The sequence below is a fragment of the Salmo salar genome, chromosome ssa01, assembly GCF_905237065.1.
Source record: "Salmo salar chromosome ssa01, Ssal_v3.1, whole genome shotgun sequence".
NCBI classification, from domain to species: domain Eukaryota; kingdom Metazoa; phylum Chordata; class Actinopteri; order Salmoniformes; family Salmonidae; genus Salmo; species Salmo salar.
Genome location: NC_059442.1, coordinates 140,761,209 through 140,785,092, shown reverse-complemented (window position 1 = coordinate 140,785,092; position 23,884 = coordinate 140,761,209). Strand labels below are relative to the sequence as shown.

Sequence of the window (23,884 nt, the reverse complement as noted above, 5' to 3'; positions counted from 1 at the left end):
TTTGGGGGCAAGTTATAGTGAAATTGAGATGAAACGTCATACCTTCAAGCACACTGCCCCGGTTCTCCCCAGTTGATATGTAGTGTGGGATAAATTGAGCCAAAGGGTTAGTTGAGCCACCCCTTGTTTCTAGGAAACACACAATTTATCATGTGACCAAATATTTTGGAAAAGGCCATTTCATGGAGTCTGAAGGAAGAAACAACACTGAAAAATTGGTAAGCAAGTTAGTTAAAAAAACACATTTTTCCCAGTCAAATTAATTTGTGTTATAGTTTTCATGATGCTTGTGTCTAAACCAAAGTAGATCGTTGTAACCCTCCTGTTGTGTTCGTTTCATATTAATTCTGTTCCCATTCCAAAAACAACCGCCCCATTATAGCTGATTATAAATCCATAATAATACATATATTATCACCTAATGTTGTGTTAGATCTTTTTATCAACTTACATTTGCTATTTATGGCCTGTAGGCCACATTGACATGAGCTCAAACAACTTGTTTTTGAGTTAAAAGAAAAAGCGTAATGTATGGATTATTTTCATTATAACAAATACTCAGATGAAACATATTGTGCTATTTATCACAGACCACTTTGTGTCAAAGTTTAACAAGGACTCTCTCCTCACCAGTGTCATGATCAAAGATATGATCAAGAGCCTCACATACAGTATATCGTTTGGTCATTGTGCTGCCGCAGAATGAATTGTGAGCATGGCCTCTAAAAAGCTTTATATCCCAGAGTTGCTAGAAAAGTTCTATATTATTGAAACAATGTTGCGATTGTTTGTGAGAATGCCAACAGGTGTGGTTCCCGTGGGGGACAGATTCTATTGGGGAAAGGTTCCTGTAGGGGTTGCCATGGAAGCCAAGAAGGGGAGTGAGGTGTGTGTGTGCGCTCAAACACACATGTATGTGGGGGTCTGGGAGGGGAAGTGTGTCCATCTGATGAATGGGCATGTGCCTGAACTCAATTGTATACAGTAATAGTAGACTCACCCATTTATTTCTAATGACCAGTCATTTTTGACCAGAAACACCACAGGTGTACAAAAGTTAAATAAAACACATTTTATGAAAATATGCATAGTATTTTTTTACCTCGTGTCATGCATATGATCTCAAGATAGTGTTACAGAGCAGACATCATGCCCTGTGTATACAAACATAAAACAAGCAGGAGTTTAGCCATTGAGGTTCTTGAGAGAGCAGCCAAGGAAGTGAGAGAAGGGAAGAAGTCGATTTGAGCAGTAACAATGGATGAAAAAAATTGACTGAATGACACTGAAGAGGTACATTGACAAAAAAGAAAATGAACATGTAGCCATGTACTTGCCTATGATTTGGCACAATCGAAACAACATCCTTGTCCCAGACAAATGGTCAAGAAATGGCAGTGTAGGTGATATTGAACAAAGAGATCTACAGTTGAAGTCGGAAGTTTACATACACTTAGGTTGGAGTCATTAACTTGTTTTTCAACCACTCCACAAATTTCTTGTTAAACAAACAGTTTTGGCAAGTCGGTTAGGACATGTACTTTGTGCATGACACAAGTAATTTTTCCAACAATTGTTTACAGACAGATTTATTTCACTTATAATTCACTGTATTACAATTCCAGTGGGTCAGAAGTTTACATACACTAAGTTGACTGTGCCTTTAAATAGCTTGGAAAATTCCAGAAAATTATGTAATGGCTTTAGCAGCTTCTGTTAGGCTAATTGACATCATTTGAGTCAATTGGAGGTGTACCTGTGGATGTATTTCAAGGCCTAACTTCAAACTCAGTGCCTCTTTGCTTGACATCATGGGAAAATCAAAAGAAATCAGCCAGGATCTCAGAAAAAAAATTGTAGACATCCACAAGTCTGGTTCATCCTTGGGAACAATTTCCAAACGCCTGAAGGTACCACGTTCATCTGTACAAACAATAGTATGCAAGTATAAACACCATGGGACCACACAGCCGTCATACCGCTCAGGAAGGAGATGCGTTCTGTCTCCTAGAGATGAACGTACTTTGGTGCGAAAAGTGCAAGTCAATCCCAGAACAACAGCAAAGGACCTTGTGAAGATGCTGGATGAAACCGGTACAAAGGTATCTATATCCACAGTAAAATGAGTCCTATATCGACATAACCTGAAAGGCCACTCAGCAAGGAAGAAGCCACTGCTCCAAAACCGCCATAAAAAAGCGAGACTACGGTTTGCAACTGCACATGGGGACAAAGATCGTACTTTTTGGAGAAATGTCCTCTGGTCTGATGAAACAAAAATAGAACTGTTTGGCCATAATGACCGTCGTTATGTTTGGAGGAAAAAGGGGGAGGCTTGCAAGCCGAAGAACACAATCCCAACCGTGAAGCACGGGGGTGCCAGCATCATGTTGTGGGGGTGCTTTGCTGCAGGAGGGACTGGTGCACTTCATAAAATAGATGGCATCATAATGCAGGAAAATTATGTGTATGTATTGAAGCAACATCTCAAGACATCAGTCAGGAAGTTAAAGCTTGGTCGCAAATGGGTCTTCCAAATGGACAATGACCCCAAGCATACTTCCAAAGTTGTGGCAAAATGGCTTAAGGACAACAAAGTCAAGGTATTGGAGTGGCCATCACAAAGCCCTGACCTCAATCCTATAGAACATTTGTGGGCAGAACTGAAAAAGTATGTGCGAGCAAGAAGGCCTGCAAACCTGAGTCTGTTACACCAGCTCTGTCAGGAGGAATGGGCCAAAATTCACCCAACTTATTGTGGGAAGCTTGTGGAAGGCTACCCAAAACATTTGACCCAAGTTAAACAATTTAAAGGCAATGCTACCAAATACTAATTGAGTGTATGTAAACGTCTGACCCACTGGGAATGTGATGAAAGAAATAAAAGCTGAAATAAATCATTCTCTCTACTCTTATTCTGACATTTCACATTCTTAAAATAAAGTGGTGATCCTAACTGACCTAAGACAGGGAATTTTTACTAGGATTAAATGTCAGGAATTATAAAAAACTGAGTTTAAATGTATTTGGCTAAGGTGTATGTAAACTTCAGACTTCAACAGTATATCTGAATGTAGGCATACTTTTAAGATATACAGTGCAATCTGTATTATTGGCAAAGTAAAGCAACTTTTTATATATTTTGGCTCTATACTTCAAAATGTTTCATATTTAACCTCACAGTCATTGTTTAAGTTCAGACTTGCCACTTTCATTTGAAGGTATTTTCATCTATTTCAGGTGAACCGTATTTGTACATAGTCCCCCCCAATTTAGGGGAGCAAAAGTATTTGGCCAAATTCACTTGTGTATTAAAGTAGTAAAAAGTTAAGTATTTGGTCCCATCTTCATAGCACGCAATGACTACATAAAGATTGTGACCCTACAAAGTTGTTGGATATATTTGCTGTGTTTCAGAATATATTTTTTTTATGGGGGTGGGGGTGTGTATGATATTTGTGCTTCTAGCTTTGTCACTCATTATTCACAATTCATTCAGGATTATCCATAGCTGTGGTAACATCCACAATTATGTAGAAGTGTTTAAAAACATTTTATTCTTATTTACTATAAAAGTGACTCAAATGACACAATATATTATATACCATTCATTTATATTGGGAACAAAATAATGAAACACAACCAAATCAAACAACAAATGCATCTAACACATTTGTAGAGTCACAAACTTGATGTATTCATTGCTCATAATCCAAAGTTTTGAAGTATAGAGCCAAAAGAAGAGAAAATGCTTCACTTTCCCAGTAATTACACTGGGTCCTGTACAATATATCAAACCCCCATTCCATGAATTAAACTTGGACCTACCATCACCCACTTACCCCAGGGTGGCTCAATTTACCCTGTCCCATACCTGGGGTACATTGTACCAAGAGACTCCTCTTTTGTTTTTTGGACAAGCTTTGTTTTTGAAACTTATGTTTACACAATGATTTATTTCCAGGTCTACCCAACATCCTGAAATATATGCAGATATCTTTGTTAGAAAGAAAACGATTTTTCCCTTGATGTAGTGATGCTGAATGTAAATAGTTTTTATCAACATACCCCACTAAGGAGAGTCGAGTACAGGGCTTGAGGTCACTCAGTTTAGAATCTCCTGACCCAGACAAAAGATGAAACCGTACTCGCACGTCTCTACATCAACTGCTGGCGTCGTTGATAGAATTGCAGTGCAATCAATGTAAGTGCCAATCTGAGCTAGAGTACAGTAGGTCTTGCAGGCCAAGACCCAGACCGACACAGAACAAGACTGTTTATGAGGTCACTAGAGAGCCAGAAGAAAGGGTGTATATATCTAGTGTATCGGGGTTGGAGAGGTAGACACATTATTCATCGTCTTTGGCTAAGAAGTTTTTACTTAACACTTAGTGGTCTACTTGAAACCTTCTCCCAGGGTTGCCCTCTCTCAACATATGTCATGTCCCCTTCCTAAGGCACAAAGGGAAATATGTGGCCACCTTGCCATGACAAAGTCACAACACTGTATGAAGAGTGAGGCAAATATTTAATGTTTGTTCCCTCTTTATGGTAGGTGGCAATTTCCAGCTGACCAAGCATACATTTACACCAAACAACCCACAGGGTGACAAAAGGGAAACATTGACATTCCTGACTGTCTCTGGGGAGAGCAATGAAAGGGTGCCATAAACATCGTATTTGTCAACTTAGGTGGTGGGAAAATATATTTCCAACTACCCAGTAAGCAAAATTACATTGCAAAAACATCTAAAAGACATTCAAACTTGCAGCAATAATACTCAAAGTTGTCCAACCAACAGAATAAACCAACAGACCACTTCAACTACAATAACATTCTCAGTAACGATTACAGAAAAAACTATATTGCTATGACTTATGTTGTTGATCTACCTTAGTTGAATGGACTGACTATAAGTCACTCTGGATAAGAGTGTCTGCTGAATGACCAACATTTGTATGTAAAAACAAACACTTGCAAAGTATGCTGAGTATTATTCTAATGAGCTCCGCACCCAAACAAGTAAACATTTGGTCGGACCAGACCAAATCTGAACAAATCATAGATGTCTAGGCTATGTTTCACAAGTTTGAACAGAACAGTACCGTATGGCTCAGTACAGTAGAGTATGGTACAGGACAGTAGAGTTTTATTCAGTATGGTACAGGACAGAGTTTTATTCAGTACGGTACAGCAGAGTATGGTACAGTACTTTAATTCAGTAGAGTAATTCAGAAGGGTAGAGCACAGTACAGTTAAGTTTGTAAAATAGGGTACAATACAGTACATTGTACTGTATTATACAATGTGTGGGTCTAATCCTGAATGCTGATTGGTTAAAACCACATTCCAGCCGGTGTCTGTTCCACAAGTTACCACCGGCTAACACTATGCCATTGAAATGCCTATTTAATCTGTTCCATCTGACTGCGCAATCCACTGTCTAATCAGCCCAGCCAGTCAATTTATAAACTTGATCTCCACTATTAAAAGCATCTAGTCATTATCTCACATTTCTTTTAGATTAACATTTAGTTTACAACAGCGTAGATTTTACAAACCTTGCTGTCTGACTCTACGACATTTGAAAAAAAAAATCAATATTCAAATTCCAGCTGTCCCATAGTAATGAACGTGCCGGAACGAGACAGACAGGCAGGCTGTGTTTCTCAGCCAGTCAAAATCATGAATCAGTTGGAATCATTTTTATGGATATATACAAAGTAATGTAAATTGGAAAAGGGTCAAATGAAAAGAAGTGCAGCTAGTTTGCAGTCTTTCCAGCTTCAGTTTGAAGTGGAAGTGATTTTGTTAGCTGTGTTGTTGGCTAGCTCCTCTGAACAACAGTGTCCTGATGAGAGCACATTTTCTATGCCAGGCGAAATCGTGCCTCATTGGCTCATTGTTATGAATGTATCCAATTAAATGTCAGTAGAAAACAGCTTTAACAATTCCAGATAATTTGTTGTTTTTCTGGCTGCACTGTTTGAGGTGACTGTAAGTTAGCCATAGTTGGCTGGCTAGCTAGCAAGCAAGGGATAAGAACGTTGCCAGCCATTATGGCAATGGAACATTTAGAACGACTGAGTCGTGTCCATAGATAAAGAACAAAAATACTGAATGACTGGGTCGCGTCTCTGGCAACCGAACCGATAGAACGAACGACCAGCCGGCTTTTGTAGCAACCCTAGATTTATGTTGGGATAATATCTTGTGGAAGGATGAAATTCTATGAATAAATTCATCCGAATAACGTTTTTAATGATGTGGAGTATTTGTACACTAACATGCCACACTTCCTTCAGCAGAGAAGACCCTTGCTCCATCCAATGATTGCATCTTGCAACTCGCTGAACTGGTATTATCCAATAACTACTTCCTTTTTGAGTCAGACTTTTTCCTTCAAATTCAGGGTGTAGCCATGGGCTCCCCTTTTGCCCCAAACTATGTGAACCTGTGTGTGGGACAATTTGAAAAAGCACTCATTTACAAAACAGAGACACACCCCCTACTTTCTAAAATCATCCTATAGAAGAGATACATAATGTCTTTGTGCTCTGGGAAGGAAGTCGGCAGGAACTAAATGAATTCCAAACTCTGAAACGAGAGCACTGAATATCTCAAATTCACCATGCAGACTGATGAGAGAGAGAAATAAATGACCTGTACTTATGGATCATCATTGAGAATGATGCATTACATACAGACTTATACACAAAGCCCACAGATAGCAATACCTTGCTGTGCAGATAGTATGCATCCCCTTCCCCTCAAGAATGGTCTACCATACAGCCAGTTATGGAGGGTTAAACAAATCTGTGGCCACCAGTCAGATTTTGACAGCAATTCTGAGAAAATTATAGATAAATTCAAAATGAGAGGCTGCAAGGACAAAACTCTTAATGCTGCAATGATGAAAATATCTCAAAAACCAAGAAATTAATTGCTAAAAACTCAACCAAAGAAGAAAAATAACGCAACAGTGTTTTGCTCTAAGTACACCAGGTGTTCGGAGAAAATGAAAGCAATCCTGAAAAAGCACTGGCATATTCTGCAATCAGACACCTATTCAAGGAGCCCCCACTGGTGGGCTATAAGCATGGTCGCAATATTGGAGATAGCTTGATGAGATCTGACCTGCCCCCTGAGCCCACACAGACACTCTTGACACCCATTCCAAATGGGAACTACAAATGTGGATCATGCGCACAGTGCAATAGCACTACAAAAACATCCTTCAGACACCCACATACAGGTTGAAAAATCCCTGTTAGGGGTATCATATCATGCAAGACAAAGGGGGTAATCGATCTCATCACCTGTTCATGTGAGAAAGCCTATGTCGGACAAACGAAAAGACAATTAAAACAACGCATAGCTGAACACCGCAGCTCAATCAGGTGTAAGAACACAGACTATCCAGTAGCAGCTCACTTTGTTGAAGCTAACCATCCAATCTCCTCCCTTAAATACACAGGCATTGAGCATGTTGCTCTACCAAGGAGAGGAGGTAACATTGAGATCCTACTACTACAGAGGGAGGCCTATTGGATATCCTGTTTAAGAACATTGACCCCTAGTGGTCTGAATATTGACTTTGATCCCAGGCCCTTCTCATGACCAATTATGCTTTCTGTGAAGAGGTCTTGTAAATGAATGTATTTTTTCTACAGCATATCAGATTACACCCAATATGTTTCCCCTGTTGATGATGCTTATTATGCATTATGGTTGAACCAAAAGATTACATGTAACATTTTTTTTTTTTTATGAAATTGGAAATATTTAAATATATAGGTGAAATTAAATGAAACAATAATGTATGTTGATGCTAATGCTAATGATAACAATGGCATAATATATTCAATATGCTGTGGGCTTTTAACAGTTTCACTCAATTCATTCCTGATCAACCTAGCAATTATGACACTCCCCTCACTATTGTCATTGGTTGCACTAATTGCACTGTTTGTGTTCATAACCAGGGTCAAGCGTTCATGACATTGCCGGTGTTTTCGTCTTAGACCTAACAACACCCGTGCCAATATATCCTCCAAACACCGGCTTCTCGGGCATTATCACTTAACTGTACTGTACTTTACTGTATTGAACTATACTTTACTGTACTATACTTTTCTTTACTTGAATGTATTGTACACTGCTGTGTTCTACTGTACTGTGCTGTCCAAACTTGCGAAACATAGATGTCTATGTTTGGGACAAATCAAAGCCGGTCCAGACTGCACCAAAGAAATATGTCTATGATTGGTTCAGATTTGGTCCAGTCAGGACCAAAAATCTACTTCCGTGGACTTTGAAATCAAGGCCAATCCAGATTGCACAAAAGACAGACAAAAAAAGACAGCCAGACTGGACAAAAAAAAATACTTCTTAAAGATGTTGGCAATCGGTTGGTGCTTAGTTTACAATTACAATGCCATTTTGCTGGTGGAAGTACTGAACATCAAATGGTCAGTTCTACGGCTTTGTTTTAGTTAACCTAATGCACAATATTTTACTACATACATGGGAGGTTACAGTACAAGTGGGACATTAAACTGGAATTCTGGATGTAAGGTTTTTGGATGGCTTTGTTGTGCAATTATCAAATCCGACTTCAGCCCCTGGCCTACTCTTGAAAGAGAATTTTCCAATCCTGGTTGGTTACACAATTTCATTGATGACTGCTGAACATTTAAGAGTTAAGACATGACATCCAACATTGGTTTCATATATTTTAAATAGGAAATCGTATAGGGATGTTATCCAACTGCATCAAGAGAACTGTTTGAGGGCTTGTCACTTACCAGTCTAAGTCCTCTGTTTTGCCTCAGAATCAGTGAAAGTGTAGAAAATGTGTTAGATTGTTTGAATTGTAGCCGCTAGAGGGATACACATACGCTTTCCAAACTCCGTAAACACCGTCCCATCACAGTGTTCCATGGAAAAATGGAATTGCAGTGAGTACCTGTGACTTCCCACTTCGTCTGAAAAAAAAACACAGCCCGGAACATTCGAAACATCAGTTGCTCGCTCTTAAAAAGACTTTCAGAGTAATTGCTCTTAAAGCAGACGCCCAGTGCTGTCTCTCTCTCCATGTGTCTCTCTGTTTCAGGCAAATCAATGAGGATCGCAATGCTTATTACTTCTGCAGCTCTCTCTCGCTTTACAAGATGATGTTGTGCATTTCAACTTTTGAAAATCAAAAAGCAAGTCAAGGAATTTTTCTTTAATAAAATAATGACAGGTCGGTTTATTTTCACTTATTTGGAATTTTAATATGTGGCATTTTGTATACTGTTTTGCAGGTGGGATAAGGAAACAACAAAACGGTGTGACAAGCGTTTGGCGGACAATTGTGGGTTTCTGCGAGTAACTCATACAATCCAAGGAGTGATGGGGGGCACCATCAACCTCATCCCCCTCTGAATGAGAACTTATTAGTCATCCCTTTGGTTTAATGAGACCCATTGAAAAGACACCGTGGAACATATGCATGAATCAAATATTCCTGTGTTCATTGAATCTCTCCAGAAGAGTCTTACTTTTACATGGGCAAGGAAAGGGGGTCGTGGCTTAACATTATAAAGGGGGACATTACAGTATGCTTCATGGGTTTATTTAGACTGAATCTACGGTTTGACAAGCGGCTGTAAAGAAAAAAACTAAACAAAGCGAAACTCGGGAAGAGCATTGTGGACCTACGAATTTTAGCCTATATTTATCAAATTTATTTCTATTCATTGCTATTTTTAAAACTGGTACCACCTCTTCTCCTGAAAATGAAACTTTGGACTTTTCCCTGGCTGCTTTGCCTGGTGATACTCATCTTATGTTTTGGATCAGAGTGCGGGACTGTCCGGAGAAAGGGGAGATCCAAAAGAGACTTGGTGCGTATCAGGGAGGCGACAGCCACCTTTCCAGGGGCTTGTGCCACACGTCTGCCCCGGGGCAAACGCTCCTTGCCCGGCTTGGAACGACGTGTACCTCGCCAGCGCCGGCGCTCCTCCCAGGCGGAGGAGAACTCTCCAGGTCGGGGGAAAGCTGTTTATTTTACCGGCAGGGGTGACCAACTTCGGCTTAAACCGGGCGTAGAGATACCGAGAGGAAATTTTACGCTGGAGATGTGGATCAAACCAGAAGGAGGTCAACGATCTCCTACGGTGATTGCAGGTAGCCTACACAACTGTCTCAGTTCACAAATTAATGAAGGAATGGTTTTATTAGTCTTATGCGACCTAAAACGCAACAGCATATTTAAAAGTTTAGTGTGAAACCTGTATATTTTATTAAAACGCACACATGAAGCAATAAAGTATGCTATGTTAGTAAACCAAATGAAAGTCATAACTCACCTTTAGCTTTGTAGGCTATTATTATATAATTGTTTAGATCAAACCATGCACGGTTGTCACAGTAAAACAACATGCACTCATAAGTGAGTTGAGAGTGAGTTCATTTCAGAACTTATCCACACCAATGATGTAATGCCTTGAAAATAGCAGTATCAGAGATTTTATACCAGGTTATTCATACAGTATGTGTATAAAATACATTCATTACAATGAGGACCTCTGTAGTAATATCACCTGTGAACGAAAATCCTATCTGAGTGATCATAACCAAGTATATGCATGCATAAGCCTATACTTGGGTATGATAATTCAGATAGGATTTTCGTTCACAGGTGATATTACTACAGAGTTCCTCATTGTAATGAATGGATTTTATACACATACTGTATGAATAACCTGGTATATTTTTTGAAAAATTCTTTCTATGAACTTTCATGCGTAAAATGACTCAAATATTGGGTATAACAATTGTAGATAAACTAGCGTATTTTAAGGTTGTTCGATATTGGCATTTATACTGCATCACTTGATTGGCAGGTGATGTCATCGTGCGTAGAAATTGTGTTATTTATGAGGCGTCTGGCTATTTTAAACTATGATGTAATGCTAGAAACGTTGAATTCGTGGGCACGTCACAGCAGGCAAAGGGGGAGAGTGAGAGAAATATGTTTTATTCTGAAGTGACTAGAGAGCACTGTGCGTGCCGCAAATCCAAAATGCTTCCCAAATCGACACTTCTGGATTGGCTGTGGAGGTTACGAGACCGGAATAGAGCCGCGGAGTGGCGCGCTATGAGCGTCCGAGATCCCTCAAACCCAGACATAGGCTATGCGCGTTAAATTAGGTGACTCTAATTTTGACACAATTAAAACCCTCTAATAGATTGGGGGGTCTTGGCAGTACAGTTTAGAGATTTTAATATGTGGTTTAAGCGTTGTAAAGTGATCGGAGGGAGAAAGTAGTCTGCTTCATCCACGCACAACGCATCTTGTGAATGTTATGCGAGTAGTCTCGGATATCCGAGACCTTGCGCAACGTAAACTAGGCAACGGCACACGGTAGCCTACATTGCCGGAAAGAATCCGCCTGTAGAGACTATTATGTGAGCAGGCACAGAACCTTATTGAGAAGACACCGAGCTGGCAAAACTATTTCATGTTACTCTGAAATTCACAATGCCAAATCTTTGACGGCATTTCTTTCCTATTTAGGTCTATGTACTGTTTATATATTTCAGTGTCTGTGCCACTGTTTCTGATGTAGATTGGTATGAGATTCGATCCCATGGGCTGCCAACAGGGAGCGTAGAAAGCAACTGATTGCTTGTGTGCAGATGCGTACTATTGTAGTTTACCCCTTGTGAGGCACTTACCCTTGAGAAGGGAGGGTTTCACGCTCACAGACACACACACTTCTGCTAAGGCAATCTTGATTACTGTGTTGTTTAGCACAGTATGTTTATTATGATAGACCTGTTATTGTTATTGTACTTAGTGAAGGCCCCTCATGGACTGAGACACACATACTGTATATTCTGGTCTACTGTACCATCCCTGTTTTTGGTGTACCTGTGTGCACGTGCGTTGTATATTTGTGTCTGGATGTGTGGCTACCCCAGCTTTTCCCAAACTTGGTCCTTGGGACCACAAGGGGTGCACATTTAGATGTTTGCCCCAACACTACACAGCTGGTTCAAAGCTTGATGACTAGTTGATTATTTGAATCAGCAGTGTAGTGTAAGGGAAAACCAAAACGTGCACCCCTTGCCTCCCAGAGGACCAAGTTTGGGAAACACTGGTCTAGCCACTGGACACACTGGTTGAGTCAATGTTGTTTCCACATCATTTCAATTCAATCACGTTGAACCAACGTGGAGTAGAAGTTGAATTGAAGGCTGTGCCCAGTGGGTAGGAGTAGAGCAGGGACGATAAACCAAAAATGATTAACACCGACCACTTATTGTGAACATTTTGCTGATATCGTTCATTACGATAAATAACATATAGTACCCTACTAGAGAAATGTAATGTTTGAAGTTAAATGTTAGCTAGTATGGGTGATTGTTGATGGGACAATTGATAGCTGCAATATTTCAAGTTGTAGTAGCAGTAGTTTTAAGGGTAATATGTTATAAACTTAGTGTTCAATTTATCATTATAGTGATAATTCAGTCAATTTATCTGGATATAGATTTTTGCCCATATTGTCCAGGTCTATTAGCTACGCTCTTAGCTACACTCTTTGGCTATCCCCCCAGGAGAAGCCTTTTTGGCTCCAAGTAGAACTCTTTTGTGTTCCACGTAGAACTACATGGAACTCAAAGGGTTCTACCTGGAATCAAAAGGGTTCTACGTGGAACTATAAAGAGTTCTCCTATGGGGACAGCCGAAGACCCCTTTTAGGTTCTAGATAGCACCTTGTTTTCTCAGAGTGTAGGTTTGGCCTGGGGTTGGGGGCAGCCTAAGCCAGACCCTTATTAAATTCTCTCTAGGCATTTCAACTCTTTGGGGAATCTGTTGAGAGCTTTGTGATTCAGATGAATGTCTTAGCCCAACCGAGTAATGTTATATCACTTATATTCAAATCAAATCACATTTTATTTGTCACATGCCGAATACAACAGGTGTAGACTTTACTGTGAAATGCTTACTTAAGAGCCCTTTCCCAACAATGCATATTAACCTCATACTTGTCTTAGCCTATCCTATGCATGTCATTTTATTGTTTGTTTTCATAACATTAAGATTAGTGTGTTTGGGAAAAGACACTTATAATGAAAAAAAGAAAAGAAATTCCCAATCAACAAATATTATAATGCCTAATCTTTTAAATCCAATTGAGACCTCCCAACAATCCCAGGCCTAAAGCAGTCCCATCCTGTTGTTTTGACCCAGGCTTGTTTTCTACAGCTGTTTCATGCTAGTTGTTTTTACCCTGGTTTTTATCACTGTCACTGCTTTTTGATTGAGCGTGTCAACTCACCGTTTGATAAGTGAGGGGAGACGAGTAGTACAGTAGTGTGGTATATACTTAGTGTTTACCATACAACACACACAGGGAGACCTCTGAGTGTGACCAAAGTGACTGGCGGAGGACCAGAGATAACTCCTGTAGAAATGTGTCTATGGTTCCTTTCTGGTCTTTATTGACTCTACAGCCCAAAACAAGGGCAAGTAGAATACTTCATGAAGTCCTAGTCCAAACCACTTTCACAGCCAGCCAGGTGTTCTAGGGCTCAGGAACCAACATGTATATGTACATATGTTGCATGGCTGACATATGTGGGGCCCACGATGTATGTATGTTGCATTGCTGACATGTGTACAGTATGACATGTACTTAGTAATACCTGTTTGTTTGTGGTAGCTAGTATGTAACATTTGCTCTGAGACACACAGAGAGGCATTCATATGATGGGCACTTGCCAGGATAACTCACTGCCTATTGACATGAGGAGATGTGCCCGCTGTCTGCTTACTGGTATCAATCAGTAAGAACAGCTGGGGATTTTAAACTGACCTGTATGACACACACACACACACACACACACACACACACACACACACACACACACACACACACACACACACACACTTTGTCATTTGTAATGCAGATATGGCCAATGGAACTGCAGGAGAATGATTCCAGCAGAACAACAAGATTCAGGACCATGAACAGCGCTGACAAAATGAGCATGCGCAAACAGGAAGTTGAAAGGACCACCCAAAAATAAGGGAAAAAGGAAGCCAGGGTAGATTCCATGGTAGCAGTAATGGAATAGCTCAGTGTTGTGATTTCATTGGCTAGCTGATTTGATTTGCGCACTCGTTCAAACACGAGCAAACCCTATACCAACACCAGTCACTGAGCAGCCTTTCATTTTAGAAACAAGGACGAGGGTTTTTGCTTTAGCGTAGACACTTTGAGCTAACCCTCCAGTCAAAACAATCTGAGGAGCCTCTGTAACTTCTCTTCTCCATATTGTGACATGTTGACATGTGGTTACAATTGGTGTCCCGCTTTTGAAAGCTACATAAAGATGGTCTTTAAAGAGGAAGGGGACACTCAAACTGTAATTTAACTTGACTGAATGCTGCCATGTGCTTTACATCCTCATGGCAGTTCATGTCACACATGTTCCGTGTCCTAATGTGAGATTAATTTTACATCTGACCTTTTTGCCCTTTTACCAGGTCATGAATGTCTGTCCCGCATCAGAGAAAGGAAAATGCAAGACAGTGGATCAGAGTTTCTCTTCCATGACCAGCTGTAGACAATAAATGCCTGTGTTGGCAGATGCATCAGCAGTGATGCACTAGTGCTATGCAGATTTTAGTTGTGAGATGATATATAACTAATAACCAATGACATATAACATCTAAGAAGACATATAACATCTAAAACATATAACATATAACATCTAAGAAGACATATAACATCTAAGAAGACATATAACATATACAGTGCCTTGCGAAAGTATTCGGCCCCCTTGAACTTTTCGACCTTTTGCCACATTTCAGGCTTCAAACATAAAGATATAAAACTGTATTTTTTGTGAAGAATCAACAACAATTGGGACACAATCATGAAGTGGAATGAAATTTATTGGATATTTCAAACTTTTTTAACAAATAAAAAACAGAAAAATTGGGCGTGCAAAATTATTCAGCCCCCTTAAGTTAATACTTTGTAGCGCCACCTTTTGCTGCGATTACAGCTGTAAGTCGCTTGGGGTATGTCTCTATCAGTTTTGCACATCGAGAGACTGAAATTTTTGCCCATTCCTCCTTGCAAAACAGCTCGAGCTCAGTGAGGTTGGATGGAGAGCGTTTGTGAACAGCAGTTTTCAGTTCTTTCCACAGATTCTCGATTGGATTCAGGTCTGGACTTTGACTTGGCCATTCTAACACCTGGATATGTTTATTTGTGAACCATTCCATTGTAGATTTTGCTTTATGTTTTGGATCGTTGTCTTGTTGGAAGACAAATCTCCGTCCCAGTCTCAGGTCTTTTGCAGACTCCATCAGGTTTTCTTCCAGAATGGTCCTGTATTTGGCTCCATCCATCTTCCCATCAATTTTAACCATCTTCCCTGCCCCTGCTGAAGAAAAGCAGGCCCAAACCATGATGCTGCCACCACCATGTTTGACAGTGGGGATGGTGTGTTCAGGGTGATGAGCTGTGTTGCTTTTACGCCAAACATAACGTTTTGCATTGTTGCCAAAAAGTTTCATTTTGGTTTCATCTGACCAGAGCACCTTCTTCCACATGTTTGGTGTGTCTCCCAGGTGGCTAGTGGCAAACTTTAAACGACACTTTATATGGATATCTTTAAGAAATGGCTTTCTTCTTGCCACTCTTCCATAAAGGCCAGATTTGTGCAGTATACGACTGATTGTTGTCCTATGGACAGAGTCTCGCACCTCAGCTGTAGATCTCTGCAGTTCATCCAGAGTGATCATGGGCCTCTTGGCTGCATCTCTGATCAGTCTTCTCCTTGTATGAGCTGAAAGTTTAGAGGGACGGCCGGGTCTTCGTAGATTTGCAGTGGTCTGATACGCCTTCCATTTCAATATTATCGCTTGCACAGTGCTCCTTGGGATGTTTAAAGCTTGGGAAATCTTTTTGTATCCAAATCCGGCTTTAAACTTCTCCACAACAGTATCTCGGACCTGCCTGGTGTGTTCCTTGTTCTTCATGATGCTCTCTGCGCTTTAAACGGACCTCTGAGACTATCACAGAGCAGGTGCATTTATACGGAGACTTGATTACACACAGGTGGATTCTATTTATCATCATTAGTCATTTAGGTCAACATTGGATCATTCAGAGATCCTCACTGAACTTCTGGAGAGAGTTTGCTGCACTGAAAGTAAAGGGGCTGAATAATTTTGCACGGCCAATTTTTCTGTTTTTTATTTGTTAAAAAAGTTTGAAATATCCAATAAATTTCGTTCCACTTCATAATTGTGTCCCACTTGTTGTTGATTCTTCATTAAAAAAATTACAGTTTTATATCTTTATGTTTGAAGCCTGAAATGTGGCAAAAGGTCGAAAAGTTCAAGGGGGCCGAATACTTTCGCAAGGCACTGTAACATCTAAGATGACATATAACATCTAAGACATATAACATATAACATCTAAGACATATAACATATAACATCTAAGATGACATAACTACTTTGGTTAAATGTCACCATTTTGACATACTGTATTTCTAATGAGATAGCTGGGTATTGAACTTGAATACCCAGATATCTAGTTATATAATACATTTGAGGAAAGCCACAGGGCATACAGCAAAAGGCTACATGTAGTCTCTTGATTTCAGACTAGGTAGATGAGCTTTGGTGTTTCTGTTGAGATAATCTAAGGCTGGAAAATTCTAAATGTTATTTCCCCCAAGATGTCTGTTACTGTATAGGTTTGCCACGAGATCATTTGCATATTACACAATTCTCTTTTGAATCATTAAACGTAATGAGAAGGTTTCAAGTTAATTACATTGTTGAAAAATGTCTCCAGTTAGTTATAGAGCAAAATGAAATTGACTTGTAATTGACTGTCATTTGAATATTTAATTGAACCCCCCACTGGAGCCTGGTGCTGTTAGGAATTGTGTTTAGAGTCTAAGGATCAATGTACATTTCCAACATGTCAAATACACGGTGTGACGATCACTTGGGGCGGCAGGGTAGCCTAGTGGTTAGAGCGTTGGACTAGTAACCGAAAGGTTGCAAGATTGAATCCCCAAGCTGACAAGGTAAAAATCTGTTGTTCTACCCCTGAACAAGCCAGTTAACCCACTGTTCCTAGGCCATCATTGGAAATAAGAATTTGCTCTTAACTGACTTGCCTAGTTAAATAAAGGTAAAAAATACAACTTCACTTTGTCTGAATGCAAAGTCCCTTTCCCTGACTTTCAGAGCCAGAACAGTTCAAAAGCCCACACAATGGGCTAGCCTCCATTGTTCCCTCTCCCTGCTTTTCATCAGATTTCTCTGACATTTGTTTTCTTTTTTTGTACCTTAGTGTGTTTTCCTTAGGGGAAGACAAATGGCAAGTGCAAGCAAGGTCGCCTTCTAAACTGACATGAATGGCTTTTAGCCTTAGCTTCAGTGTGTGTATGCAAATACCTGTGCATGTGTGTGTCCGTGCATGCGTGCATGTGTGTGCCCCATCTAAACACAGAGCAGGTTGGGTCTGGAAAAGTGTACTATGTTAGATTAATTGAGCATGGCAGAATTATGACAGCTGTTTACACTAGAAGCCCAACACGCATTTTAACATACCTTTTAGCCTTGAGTGCACTAGCTGACAGATGGAGGAGTTTTTCCTTCCACTGTAGTGGAAACACTGAGGACGTCACACTAAATACGGCTGACCTTGACATTGAACCCCACCAAGCTCTTTGAATGGCTTGGCCATTAGAATATCCCCCTTTCAGCAAACGAGGACATCCTCCTACTTAATGTGCATCATGTTAAAGGGAGTGAAGACCTTGATCGGATTTTAATCAGCATGATCATATTAATTAATTGAGGAACTGTGGGCTCCCGAACTGTGGGCTCCCGCACTCTCAGTGCTCGAGGTGTCACTACAGACCCTGGTTCGGTTCCAGGCTGTATCACAACCGGCTGTGATTGGGAGTCCCATAGGGCGGCGCACAATTGGCTCAGCGTTGTCCAGGTTAGGGCTGTCATTGTAAATAAGAATTTGTTCTTAACTAACTTGCCTAGTTAAATAAATAAGTCCTATATAGAGGGCGTAACAAAGATGGGTTGGGGATTGCATCGGATACTCCTACTTGGTTCACATTGTATGAAGAAGTCCTAGCTTGGGTCTCGTTATTGCATTATGTAGATTGGGAAGGAATGGAGATTTAACCTTTATTTAACTTGGCAAGTCAGTTAAGAACAAATTCTTATTTACAATGACGGCCTACCCTGGCCCTATGGGACTCCCAATCACAGCCGGATGTGATACAGCCTGGATTTGAACCAGGGACTGTAGTGATGCCTCTTACACTGGGATGTAGTGCCTTAGACCGCTGCACCACTCAGGAGCTGCTTTCCCTCGTGTTTGTACATGTGAGTAACGTATGCCCCTGGCAGTGGTGGTCCCCAAAATATTTTGTGAGCACATGGATTCCCTCATGCTTGAGGGGCTCTGGTGTATGTGCATAGGCGTATACACATGAACTGTTCACACATGTATGCACGCATGAACACACACTCAAACACACACGTACAGGCACACACACACACACACACACACACACACACACACACACACACACACACACACACACACACACACACACACACACACACACACACACACACACACACAACAAACACACTAAACATAAACATTTAGCATTCAGAGATCCCCTGGGAAGTGAAAAGACATTACCATACTGAACTTGACATACTGTATGCTTTCCAAGTGCAACAGGAAAAAGGTGTTTTGGTGCCTCTAGCATAACAAGGGTTTTGCATGAAACTACGTCTTCTGGTTCCCCAAAATGTTAAAATGGCCTCATAATCATGAAATATTCATTGTAAGAGTCTATGGGTCTCCCCAAGCTAAATACTGCATGCACCTTAACTCAATTTCCAGGACATTTTTCTGATGCTATCTTCAAATGTATCGTTTTAGTACATCTACCACATAATCTGTACCTTATTGTTAATGCCTACATCTGATGAATGAGAGAATGTGATTACGTGGCACACTGATGCATTTGACATTTTGTTGGATGAATTATAAAACAAACTTTACAGTAGAGTGTCTACATTTTACTGTTCATTTTACTGTTTCATTTCAAAATATGTCAAATGAACAGTAAATTGGATGAGGGTGACTCGAGGCAGACCTCCTAGGTTGATGATGTTCAGGAGACAAAGCCGTGAAGCCCCTGAGACTAAACTTTAAAAATGTTATTAACTGAGACAAATGCTGGCTCCCAGTGCTGCTCAGTGTTGATTAACATCTACTCTTTCTCTCTGTCCCAGAGGTGATCAGCGAACTATCCAACGCTCTGGCTCTTTCTCCCTCTCTCTTTCTCCCTCTGGCTCTTTCTTTCTTTCTCTCTCTCTCTCTCTCTCTTTCTATCTGGATTGTGTTGTTCTCTTTTAATTGAAGTTGCACTATGTAACCTTTTGGGGGACCTGGCCAAATTCACATAGAAATGTGAGTTATAGATCTATTATTCTACTTGAAAGCAAGTCTAAGAAGCGGTAGATCTGTTCTATGTGTGCTATTTCTATGCTTCCCGTTCTTTTGTTTTTGCCTCTCTTACTTTCGGTTTTGTACACCAGCTTCAAACAGCTGAAACAACAATATTTTTGGTTATGGAATATATATTTCACAGCTGTTTAGATGGTACAATGATTCTCTACACTATGCAAGCTTATTTTGTCACATAATTGAAATTTGGCGAACTATTAGAGTTTTAGCAACCAAGAAATGGTGGAGCGTTTTCTGCATAGTGCAACTTTAATTGAAGGTGTCTCTTAGGTAACGTACTAAAGAACATCTGAAAGTCAAAGCTTCATTCTCTCTTTTTTTCTCTCTTTCTATCCTTCTATTCTCTGTCTCTCTCCCTCTTTCTTTCTTACCATGTCTCTCTATCTCATGTTAACTGACTCTCTCGCTCTCTGCTTTCTCCCAGGTCTGTATGATAAGTGTTTCTATGCCTCCAGCGACCGGGGCTGGCTGCTGGGCATCCGGGCGGTCAGTGAGCAGGGTAACTGCGACCCACGCTTCTTCTTCTCCTTAAAGACGGACCGTGCCCACAAAGTCACCTCCATCCACTCCAATGGCCAATACCTGCCCAACACCTGGGCCCACCTGGCAGTAACCTACGACGGCCTCTACATGAAACTCTACGTCAACGGCGCCCAGGTGGGTGTTAGCCGGGAACAGTCGGGCAACGTCTTCAGCTATCTAACCAAGAAGTGTAAGGTGCTGATGGTGGGCGGGAACGCTCTGAACCATAACTACCGTGGGGCTGTGGAGAGGGTAAATCTGTGGAGGGAGGCCCGGGGACAGAGGCAGATAATCAGGGATATGCAGGGTCACGAGGATCCTCAAGATGAGCCTCAGCTGGTGATCCGGGAGACCTTTGAGCACCCGGCCAGAAAGTGGCTGACTGTGAAGGATGGCAGCTTCCCCCAGCAAGAGGAGGGTAGCAGCAGCAGGGTGGGGCAGGCTGAAGGGGTAGGAGGAAGTGGAAGTGGAGGGTCCTTGGATACCACCCTGGAACCCCCAACCTGTGGTCAAACTATCTGCGATAACGTGGAAGTGGTGACCAACTACAACCGCACCTGGACCTTCCGGAAACCCAAGACGATACGATACCGTGTGGTCAACGTGTGGGACGATGCTGGGCGCAGGCCCACTGTCACTCCTCATCAGATCCAACTGCAACACCAGGACCTCAACAAGGCCTTCGCTGTCTACAACATCACCTGGGAGTTGAGCGTCCACAATGTCACCAACTCTTCCCTGCGCCACCGTCTGGTCCTGGCCAACTGTGACATCAGCAAAGTGGGCGACGAGGCATGTGACCCAGAGTGTAACCACACACTTACAGGCTTCGACGCAGGCGACTGTAAGAGGCACCGCAGCCGATGCCCCGAGTACAAGCAGGGCAACGGGGTGTGCGACCCCGAGTGTAACTGGGACAACTTCTTCTATGACAACGGAGACTGCTGTAACCCCAATGTGACGGATGTGACCAAGACCTGCTTCAACCGCTCCTCTCCACACAGGTCAGCTCTCTGTCTGTGTTTATATCTCTGCTTCATGAGTCCTAAACAAAGATATAGCTTGGTGTTCAATTTTAAAAGTTTTTCACAGATCATGAATTGATGTCAATGAGAGATTTTGCATAGGCATTTGATACAGATATTCAAGACAGCTTAGGGCCAAAATTAGCGCCAAAATCTCACAAATCATACATTGATGTCAAAGGGAGATTTTCATATCCATTTGATACACATCGTCAATTTACGATTTGCCCATTTGTCAGGGTCTAGTCAACAGTTTTGTGTCAGAAAATTGTTAAAGAAAAAGTAATTGTAAGTACAATCAAGTATTATATACACTGAGTGAACAAAACATTAGAAACACCTGCTCTTTCCATGACATAAACTGACCAGGTGAATCCAGGTGAAAGCTATGATCCCTTATTGATGTCACATGTCAAATCCACTTCAATCAGTGTAGTTGAAGGGGAGAAGACAGGTTAAGGGAGGATTTTTAAGCCTTGAGACATGGATTGTGTATGTGTGCCATTCAGAGGCTAAATGGGTAAGACAAAAGATTGAAATGCTTTTGAACAGGGTATGGTAGTAGGTGCCATGCACACCGGTACAAGTGTGTCAAGAACTGCAACGCTGCTGGGTTTTTCACGCTCAACAGTTTTCCATGTGTATCAAGAATGGTCCACCACCAAAAGGACATCCAGACAACTTGACACAACTGTGGAGAGCATTGGAGTCAACATGGGCCAGCATCCTTGTGGAACGCTTTCAACACCTTGTAGAGTCCCACAATGAATTGAGGCTGTTCTGAGGGCTAAAGGGGATGTTTTCCTAATGTTTTGTACACTCAATATATGTTCCTGACATGGCATTCTACCCTCAACAATGTTCTTATTCAATGCTGTGATCCACTGTCCATGATTGTGAGGTTTTGATACACAGTCAGTCAGTCCTACTGTCTCCTGGCTGGTCCTTTTTGAGCAGAGTGTAACTCTACCCCCGGCGGTGTGTGTGTCTGGCCCAGCTGGGTGTTCTCTGGGACTGTTAGTCCAATCTGGCTTTCACACAGGCTCAATCACCTTCCACACTTGGGGGGGCCAGACAGATCTTTTCTCTTTTCATTTTTCAACCTCTTTTCTCTTCCTTGCTCTCTGTCTATACTCTGCAGCCCTAATTAAGCTAGATTGATTGGAGAGCTAGTGAGATTGGAAACAATGACACTCTAGACAGACCAGAAGGAGCAATTAGAGGTCAAGGAGAGCGGCCAGCATCACTCTGCTAGCGGCAGTAGGGACTCATTTCAGTGTAACACTACCTTCGAGAGACATTTTTGTGGGGGAAGTATATCTCCCTCGGCAGGGGAAAATGGGCGCCGATACGCCTTTGCACTGGTATTGCTCTTCTCTTTAAGCCTCGGGAAGAATGTTATAGGACAGGGGTCTTCAACCTTTTCTTACTCAGGGATCCCCTCCTAGGCAAACCAGCAAAACTAGGGACCCCCATCATATTACACGTTAGCAACAAATACATTACCAGTCAAAAGTTTGGACTCCTGAGACACTCCATCAGCTGAGTCTCTTCCAGGCATTCTTCCACTCATTCTTTATTTTGACTATTTTCTACATTGTAGAATAATAGTGAAGACATCAAAACTATGAAATAACATATATGGAATCATGTAGTAACCAAAAAAGTGTTAAACAAATCTAAATATATTTTAGATGTAAACATTTTCAGAGAGCCACCCTTTGCCTTTGCACACTCTTGGCATTCTCTCAATCAGCTTCACCTGGAATGCTTTTCCAATAGTCTTGAAGGAGTTCCCACATATGCTGAGCACTTGTTGGCTGCTTTCCCTTCACTCTGTGGTCCAACTCATCCCAAACCATCTCAATTGGATTGAGGTAGGGTGATTGTGGAGGCCAGGTCATCTGATGCAGCACCCTATCACTCTCCTTCTTGGTCAAATAGCCCTTACACAGCCTGGAGGTGTGTTGGGTCATTGTTCTGTTGAAAACAAATGGTAGTCCCACTAAGCACAAACCAGATGGGATGGTGTATCGCTGCAGAATGCTGTGGTAGCCATGTTGGTTAAATGTGCCTTGAATTCTAAATAAATCACTGACAGTGTCACCAGCAAAGCACCATCCCACCTCCTCCTCCATGCTTCCCGGTGGGAACCACACATGCAGAAATCGTTCGTTCAGCTACTCTGTGTCTCACAAAGACACGGCGGTTGGAACCAAACATCTCAAATTTGGTCTCATCAGACGAAAGGACAGATTTCCACCAGTCTAATGTCCATTGCTCATGTTTCTTGGCCCAAGCAAGTCTCTTCTTATTATTGGTGTTCTTTAGTAGTGGTGTCTTTGCAGCAATTCGACCATGAAGGCCGGATTCACGCAGTCTCCTCTGAACAGTTGACTTTAATATGTGTCTGTTACTTGAATTCCGTGACGCATTTATTTGGGCTGCAATTTCTGAGGCTGGTAACTCTTATGAATGTTTTGTCTGTAGCAGAGGTAACTCTGGCTCTCCCTTTCCTGTGTCGGTCCTCATGAGAGCCAGTTTCATCATAACGCTTCATGGTTTTTGCGACTGCACTTGAAGAAACGTTTTTTTTGGTTACTACATGATTCCACATGTTATTATTTCATAGATTTGATGTCTTCACTATTATTCTACAATATAGAAAATGGTAAAAATAAAGAAAACCTCTTTTGACTGGTACTGGTACTTTTGACTGGTACTGTATT

General features: G+C 41.3%; 1 protein-coding gene across 2 annotated transcripts in view; it reads left to right on the top strand.

The window, feature by feature from the left end:
- Positions 1–8,983: 8,983 nt before the first annotated feature.
- LOC106565903 (pappalysin-1) overlaps positions 8,984–23,884 on the top strand; it is a 125,708-nt gene continuing 110,807 nt past the window's right edge. Inside the window, exons 1-2 of one of the 2 annotated variants that reach the window (XM_045691089.1) lie at positions 8,984–10,174; positions 20,033–21,134. In XM_045691089.1, the coding sequence (XP_045547045.1) occupies positions 9,784–10,174; positions 20,033–21,134 (1,493 nt within the window). In that variant the 5' untranslated portion in view covers positions 8,984–9,783. The remainder of the gene's footprint in view (positions 10,175–20,032; positions 21,135–23,884) is intronic. The other variant, XM_045691078.1, reaches the window with a different exon arrangement.